The sequence below is a fragment of the Scomber japonicus genome, chromosome 19 (assembly GCF_027409825.1).
Source record: "Scomber japonicus isolate fScoJap1 chromosome 19, fScoJap1.pri, whole genome shotgun sequence".
NCBI lineage: Eukaryota > Metazoa > Chordata > Actinopteri > Scombriformes > Scombridae > Scomber > Scomber japonicus.
Genome location: NC_070596.1, coordinates 31,937,627 through 31,946,874, shown reverse-complemented (window position 1 = coordinate 31,946,874; position 9,248 = coordinate 31,937,627). Strand labels below are relative to the sequence as shown.

Below are 9,248 nucleotides of genomic sequence, written 5' to 3'. Positions count from 1 at the left end.
CATCAAAATATAATCAAAAGATATGCATCAAAACTTAAAGTCAAAATAAAAGTAAGAAGTAGAAACAATTAGATAGTGTGAACATGGCAGAGAAATGTCCATCAGGTTTCTATAATCCCCTACTCCAACTACTGAAAGCAGCTGTGTGCTTCTTGTTTCTTGGTTACTGAAGTGCAGCTGAACACACTGATGCTGTGTTTTGATCTGATGACTGAAGCTGAGAGCAGAAAAGAGGCTCAACTATGACAGGAAGTGATGTAAAAACAGAGTATTGATAAGAAGAAAAGCAACAGCTGCTGTTACTGTGAGACAGATTGTGGCTCTGCTTTGACTGATGTGGATCAACTAATGATTCCTCTGTAATCTGAACAGTGACCAGACGTCCAGAATTAAACATTCAACTACAAGAACAAACAGCAACAGAGCTCCTGTTTCTCACAATCACACACCTGACATTTAAGAGAAGATTCAATTCTTTTCTGATGGACATTTTACATCAACATTGTAATTAAAAGGATTATAATGAAATAATGTTTGTGATGTTTAAACATTTGTATGAACAGTGTAGATCTTGTCTACTCGCTGGTTCATGTTGTTCAACTACTCCAGTTTAGTTTGATCTGCTTTACCAAATGCTGCTAGTTTACCCAACACGTACTGCAGCGCTGCTCTGGTTCCTTCATCCTGTCGACTCTTCATCTCCTCCAGCTTCTTCACGTTCTCTGTGTCTCTTCTCTCCTTCATCTTCTCAATCAGGAAGTCCAAGTGGACATGAGTGGACAGTGAATTATCATTCAGGGCGATCTCCTCCAGATTAACAACATGTTGGTAGGACTCATCCAGCAACTTTATCTTCTCTACTGTCAGTTCTTTCATCTCAGTTTGCAGATTTTTCATCAGGTCCTTCTTCTTCTCTTTCATATCTTGTAGGGTCTTCTGGACTTTCCTGGTCTTGTTCACATAAATCCACTCCTCTTTCACATGATCTGATTCATGACACTTCCCTGTACATGATGTGCAGTAACCATCTTTCATGACCTCACACCATGAAGGACTGAGGGCCATTGTGCATCCAGGATAGTGACAGTTCTCTTCACAAACGTTACATGTGACAGCTCCTTTAAACAAAAGAGGTGAGATATCCAAAACCCCACCAATCTTGAACCCACCCCACATCATACTATGGATAGGCTCTTTGTCTTTGTAGGGCTCATCAACTTCTACAGTGAACTTTTCATTCTTCTTCATCTCTTCTTCATGTTTCCTCAGACCCTCTTCAGTCTGTTGGATCTCTCTCTGTTTCAGTTCAATCAGCTGGATTCTTCCTTCCAGGTTGTGGATGCAGGCTGTCAGACTGATCCGTGAGTTCAACACTTCAACTGTTGTCATCAGCTTCTGAGGTTTAGATTCTTTCAAGAAGTCTGTGAATTGTTTCATTCCTTTCTCTGTTAACCTCCATGCATTCTCTAAAGGAAGTTCTGTTTTGTCTGTTCTCTGTTCATTCTGGCGGTTATTAAACAGGAAGTGAACAGTCTGATTTGTTTCATTTTTGGCCCAGTTAATGTTTGCAGCTTCAAGAGCTTCCAGAGCATTTTTAGGTGTGAATCCATCTGAGTGTGTGATGAGAGCGACGATGTTCTTCTCAATGTCTTTCCCAAACAGAGACGTCACTGAATCAAAGATGTACCTCACTCGATCACTCACTCGATTCTCAGTTGCCTTCAGCACCAGACCCACTGCAGAAAGTTCTTTAACTCCATCGTCTGAGCGGAACAAGTCAAATAATCTTTGACTAACGATGACATCATGTTTGATTCCTCTGGTGTCTCCGAATCCAGGAGTATCGATGATGGTCAGAGAGTAGGGCAGAGTTTTACCTTCATAACCAAAGATCTCGTATGTGATCACATCTGATGTCTGACTCTCTATCTGGCTTCTCTTTTCTTCTTCTTCTACAATCTCAAACCAGATGTTGTCCTCAAACTTCACTCCCATGGTGTAGTTGACCAGAGCGTTGATAAGACTAGATTTTCCTGATCCTGTTTCACCTACAAGTAAGATGGTTTTGTTTTCCTTGTTCGGGTTTTTCACTCCAACAGTTTTTCTTGTCAGAGTCCCAAACTTCTTTTCCTCTGGTCTCAGCTGGTAGACAGCAGGAGATCCTGAAGAGATCAGAGTACATTTGGAGATGATGTCCTGGTATCTGGATGAGATGTTACTGGTTGGGAAGAAATAAAAAAGAGAAAAATAGAGAACAGTAATATAAATATAAACTTTATGTACAGATGTGTATCCTTCCCTTATTGTACATCAGTAATAACTTATTACTAATACGTTTCTATGTGTAGCTAAAAGAAATATAAAGTAAAATAAAATAGTTATAAATGCTGATTTAAAGAAGGCAAAGGCTATTTACACCCCTGGTTCAAATATCAATGAATGCTATTTGCACCCCAGTACAATTAGGAGTGAATTAAGTACTCTGCTGGACTTAGTGTCGGAGGGGAGCGTCTGGAGATTTGCAGAAGAATCCAGCATTCCACCGGGACAGCGGGATAAATATACGTCGCTGTTCTCTTCTGTATATCATATAAGTTTGTTTTTTTAAGTATATTTTGGGGGATTTTTGCCTTTAATGTACAGGTTAGTAGAGAGAGACAGGAAATGGGAGGCAGAGAGGGGGCAATGACACATAGGATAGGACCACTTGGCACAGGATTTGAACAGGGGTCACCTGCAGGGAGGACCGTAGCCTCAACACATGGGGCAGGTGCTCTACCTACTGAGCTAAACACCGCCACTCATATAACAATTTCTGTCTGGTGAGATCATTTCTTGGCGTGAAAAAATGTCTGTTGTGGCGTGTGAACGTGAGAGCAGCTTGAAATGCATGTGTCACAGTCAGGACCAATGCCTGAGACTTGAGAGGTCTGTGGTTTCCATCATATAACAAACTGAAGGTTGTAAATTCAGAAATTTTCGGGTTGTATGCATTTACCTAACAAAATTTACGAAAATGCAGGAGAGTTTTTCCGCTAAAACATTATCAATAGGCTATATGACTGCTGCAAAGACTCAAACCCGAGTCTCCTGCACTAATGATGGACAAGCTGCACATTACACCACCGCTTCGGTCCTATGTAGTAATGTGAATGAAATAATGATTAGTTTCTGTCCCTGGTGGATCTCTAACATTTTAGAGTCCATTACCTTATTAATAGCATTTTAACCTAAACAAAAGTGTAAAAATGTAACAAAGTTAAGGATAGCTTTAAGTTCTCACTTATGTTACAGGAAGCTACTGATCACTTGACTTTCCCTTCCACCATCAAACAAGGTATTATAACTTTAATTCCCAATTCTGGCAAAGACCCTTAAATACTAGTTAACCTTAGACTGATCATGTTATTGGTTAGATACATTTTTATTAATGGATAGCCCCTTGAGATGAACCATCTCGTTTTCAAGGGGATCCAATATTGAACAATGACTACAAATTACTCTTACTTTTGCAAATACAGTTCCCAGCCTGGTTTTATGAAGGGTCCATTCATAATAATATTAGTCTAGTTCTTGATCCTCTAGATTATTATCACTTAATTGAAGATGACAGTTTTATTTTATTCCTTGACTTTTATATATAATTTGATTCAATTGAACTCCCTTTTATTTTCCATTGTTTACTGCTTTTTGGTGTTGAGGACAAATTTCTAAACATTACAAAACCTCTTTATGATAACACAACACATACTTTCACTACCAGAAAGTACATCATCGTGATTTATAATCAAGCGAGAAGATTTGGAATAAAAAACAGTATTTGTGTGTTTTGTGATGATACTGAAACTACTCATCAAACTCTGTAGCTGGATGTTTATGAATGGCTTTTACCAAAAAGACATTTATTTATTTATGGATTCATCACGGACAATCATGAAGATGACTTTCTGGTCAACAACATTCTGATACTTGGGAAATGCATTATTCACAAGTTCAAATGTACTGTATGAAGGTTTAGTATGTTTTATGATGAGTTTCTATCTCATTTTAAAGCCCTGAAACTCATGAAAAATAAACATGTAGTGGAATTATTTAGCATTATAGAATAATATGATTTAAAGAATAAGCCATAACCCTTGTAATATTATTTACTTAACTGTATTTTATGTAATGTTATGTTCATATCTAATTTGTCTTTTCTGTATGCACCTGTTCCTTTGGGGCAAAGTAATGATCTTGGTGCCATTGATGTAGAAATTTATTTTTTTTATTTTTTTAAAGTTGTGTGCTTGGGGATAAGAGTCACACACTCCTTTGGATTCTGCTCATACATTAAATATGGTTTTCTCTTCATGCAAAAATTTTACTTGCTTGAGATATATTGTGTGTACAAGCGCAGTTAAATATCTTGCATAGCAATATGCACACCATAATTGTGCCAGCTGCCATCAGTGTGTGTGCGTGAAAGCCACTTTCAAAGACACAAACCAGATTTAACACCAGTTGATTGAACATATAAACCAACATTATACTTTTTGTGGTGAATAATCAACACTGAATTTATGATGTATTTGTTCTGAAATCACATTATAGGGATTGTCAGCTTCATCTTGTCCATAGGCTGAATATTCTTAACACACACACAAATACACACACACACTTCCATATATTTAGTTCTAACAGTATTTTAATGTTTATTTATGGTAATGTTACTCACCACTGTGCCATGCTGCTGTCTGATAGAGAGACTCCACACGCTGAGGATGAAACAGGTGTGTTGGTATCTGTGTGGGACAAAATGAAAAACTATCATAAAGTGAAATAAAGGTGTGAAGAAGCTGCTGGAGAAAGTTTCAGTGCTGCACATTTTGAGCAATGAGCCGCTCGGCCAACAACGTCTCCTAGAAATGATCTTTGTTTGCTGCTAAATGGAAACAGCAGATATGTTCTGAAGGAAATGTCATGCTGCCTGGATGAAGCTTTTATATCAACATCATGAGGACATGTTGCTCATTAAGGTGTCTGCAAAGTCTCTAAATGTTGCTACTGAATGTAAATGTCCACTGACACATTTGCTTTGTTTTCTATAATATGTGAGTATTTGAATGAGGCTTCATGTTACAGTGAGCCTGTAAAAAGAAATCATTCTATGATGGGACAAACTGACCAAAGAGTCTCTATATGGGTTTAGTTTACATTGTTCAAGTCCACATTAGCATCACATGCAGTGTGCACATTGGAAGTTATTGGTGTGTGGTGGTCATTGTGGAATGAGGTCGCCCTTATTTTCCCCCTTCTGTCGACCTGTCAATCAAACAAACTAGGAAACTGTACCACTGAGATTCTCCAACAGACAGATCAGCTGTCATTACACACAGCTGTGGTTATTGATGGAGTCCATACACTGTAAACAGGTTTGGTAATCTGTACAGTATTTTTAATAACACTCTATGATAACATCCAGGTTTTAGATACATACAGGTTTGTCTCAATCTCCAGATTAATTTGACTTTGTGTTTCAGTAAATTGAATGTAACTTGGTTCCTCTGTTCATCACTAGAATGAGCTGACATCTGTATAATGATGCTGTTTTTGCGCCAGATGTCTCTGTCTGTCTTTAGTTAAATAACAATGCCCTTTACAACAGGCTGATTAATGGAGTCACATTCACACATATATTCCTTTAAAACTGTGAAATGGGATGTCTTTGGTTACTAATAATGGGCCTCATTCACTATGTGTGCAGAAATGAAAAGAACAAAATCATCACAGATTCATGACATGTGTGTATGTTAGTGAATCAGAATTATTCTAAACTGACAGGCGTATGTCTGCTATCTGCAATCAGCATACGGCCACGCCTCTATTTTTCTACATAAGGATCCGTTTGGTGGATCATGAAGAGAGCACTGTGCTGAACAGAGTTACAAAGTTGAGTTATAAGAGATGACCCCAAAAGGTAAAAATCTGAAGAATTTAACAGCAGCAGATATTGAAATAATTGTGTTGGACGTGGAACACAGAAAAGACTGTCACTTTACAATAGTGTCCTCTAGAGTGATGATATTAACAAAACAAAAAAAAGAAGCCTGGCCTGCAATAACTGAGGCCGTGTATACTGTGTCCCGTGAGGCTCAGACGGTGACACGAGTAAAAAAAAGTTTGTGAATGAGGCCCAATGAGAGAAAAAATGAAATCTCTCATATTTTCAGCATTATTAGATGCTGTGTGACAACTCACTAACAGGAAACACTTAATTTCAGGTTTTAGTTTCCATTTCATTGACTATCATTCTGTGACATTTCATTTATTAACTTATCATGGTCAGTTATAGTGAGTTTTTCTTCCTGCAGCATTTGTTTCCTAACATCCTGACACTGAAAGTATTTCATGATTCTTCTTTCAAAGTTTTCTTACCTGTGTTGTTGACTTGAAGCTCTGAGATGCTGAGGAGGAAGAGCAGAGAGGAGGAAGAGCAGAGAGGAGTCAGAGCTCAGAGGTTTATATCAGCAGCCACCGTCCACACCTATCTGGTGAGCAGTCACATGATTTCACAGAAACAGTCTCAAAGACTTTACTTTCTGTCTTCTTTCTGAGTCTCTGAGACTGTTTCTGTGAAATCATGTGACTGCTCACCAGATAGGTGTGGACGGTGGCTGCTGATATAAACCTCTGAGCTCTGATTCCTCTCTCTCTTTCTCCTCAGCATCTCAGAGCTTCAAGTCAACAACACAGGTAAGAAAACTTTGAAAGAAGAATCATGAATCTTTGAACTGGTTACCACTCCACGCAGGAAGACATTACCATTAGCTTCAATCTATCTTTAAATGTATCATTTCAACTGTCCCCCTTATTTAAACCAATATTTAATCCCTTTCATATGCCCATATCCTCTCAGACACACTCAGCAACCATGTCTTTGTTCCTAAAACAAAAAAAGAACTCAGTAGACGAGCTTTTAAATTTAAAGCTCCATCGGACTGGAACATTTTACCCAACAATATACCAATTATCAACTCATTTTGCAATTTTTAAGAATTCACTGTTTTACTTTCTCAAAAAATCATGCAACTGCTTTTAATGGTAATGTCTTCTTCACCCCTATTATTAACATTGCTATTTTATGTATTTATGCATAATGTATGTATAATGATGATCATTACTATTATTACTATTGCTACTATTATTATTATTCATAGTACATTAGTATTACTGTTACTGTACTGTGGATAATAATGGTATGATATAGTGGTGGTGCATTTGTTATATAGTGACATTTTATATTGTATCATGTTGTATATATTAAGATTGATAGCATTATTTAGTATTATTACTGTTATTACTCTAATTAGTATTACTATTGTAATTATTATTAATATCAATATCATTATGATTGGCATTACATTAAATGCTTTGTGGTATTTAGTGTGTGGGTACTGTGAGTTTACAGGAATGATGTGTGGGTTGGTTGGTAATTGGGAGCCTTATGCATGCTGTATGTGATTGTGTTGTTTTGTTGTAATATATGTTTTATGTTGGACCCCCTTGAAAATGAGATGGTTCATCTCAAGGGGCTTTCCATTAATACATTTGAAATTTGTATTAAATTTGTATTGAAATACTTTCAGTGTCAGGATTTTAGGAAATAAATGCTGTAGGAAGAAAAACTCACTATAACTGACCGTGATAATTTAATTGAGCTCTGACTCCTCTCTGCTCTTCCTCCTCAGCATCTCAGAGCTTCAAGTCAACAACACAGGTAAGAAAACTTTGAAAGAAGAATCATGAAATACTTTCAGTGTCAGGATGTTAGGAAATAAATGCTGTAAGATAAAAAAAAGTACTATAACTGAACATAATAACTTAATAAATAAAATGACACAGAATAACATTAAAGTAGCTGTATGTAACAAATATATTCCAAATAATCATAAAATGGCCCTAAAATGTAATCAGACATTAAGGAATAATGTTAATTTCAAACACTGATATCACTGACAGTTGTAGTCCAGCCAGAATATTCACATTTGAAAAGCTCAGTTGCAGCCCTCAAATAATGTTTATGTTGTCATTCTGTGTTTTGGTCTGATGCTCCACCCACCACCTAGCTACCAATCACCAAGTCAGTACTGATGCTCCACCCACCACCTAGCTACCAATCACCAAGTCAGTACTGATGCTCCACCCACCACCTAGCTACCAATCACCAAGTCAGTACTGATGCTCCACCCACCACCTAGCTACCAATCACCAAGTCAGTACTGATGCTCCACCCACCACCTAGCTACCAATCACCAAGTCAGTAAGTACTGATGCTCCACCCACCACCTATCTACCAATCACCAAGTCAGTACTGATGCTCCACCCACCACCTAGCTACCAATCACCAAGTCAGTACTGATGCTCCACCCACCACCTAGCTACCAATCACCAAGTCAGTACTGATGCTCCACCCACCACCTAGCTACCAATCACCAAGTCAGTACTGATGCTCCACCAACCACCTAGCTACCAATCACCAAGTCAGTACTGATGCTCCACCCACCACCTAGCTACCAATCACCAAGTCAGTACTGATGCTCCACCCACCACCTAGCTACCAATCACCAAGTCAGTACTGATGCTCCACCCACCACCTAGCTACCAATCACCAAGTCAGTACTGATGCTCCACCCACCACCTAGCTACCAATCACCAAGTCAGTACTGATGCGCCACCCACCACCTAGCTACCAATCACCAAGTCAGTACTGATGCTCCACCCACCACCTAGCTACCAATCACCAAGTCAGTACTGATGCTCCACCCACCACCTAGCTACCAATCGCCAAGTCAGTACTGATGCTCCACCAACCACCTAGCTACCAATCACCAAGTCAGTACTGATGCTCCACCCACCACCTAGCTACCAATCACCAAGTCAGTACTGATGCTCCACCCACCACCTAGCTACCAATCACCAAGTCAGTACTGATGCTCCACCCACCACCTAGCTACCAATCACCAAGTCAATACTGATGCTCCACCCACCACCTAGCTACCAATCACCAAGTCAGTACTGATGCTCCACCCACCACCTAGCTACCAATCACCAAGTCAGTAGCATTTCAGCATCCAGGTTGCCAGGTGCCACTGAGCTGCAGCTGGAACACTGCAGATAATGTCTGATGTTACAAAACCAATCAAACCTCATTATGACTCAAATACGTCGTGATAATCTGAGAAACAAAACCAGGGTATGTATAGGAG

At 38.8% G+C, this 9,248-nt stretch overlaps 1 protein-coding gene across 1 annotated transcript; it reads right to left on the bottom strand.

The window, feature by feature from the left end:
• Positions 1 to 600: 600 nt before the first annotated feature.
• On the bottom strand, positions 601 to 6,448 carry LOC128379955 (uncharacterized). The gene is made up of 3 exons (XM_053339592.1): positions 6,418 to 6,448; positions 4,718 to 4,784; positions 601 to 2,218 (listed from the first exon to the last, which is right to left on the bottom strand). The coding sequence occupies exons 2-3, from the start codon at positions 4,726 to 4,728 to the stop codon at positions 601 to 603; spliced, it is 1,629 nt and encodes a 542-aa protein (XP_053195567.1). The 5' UTR covers positions 4,729 to 4,784; positions 6,418 to 6,448.
• Between the last annotated feature and the right edge of the window lie 2,800 nt (positions 6,449 to 9,248).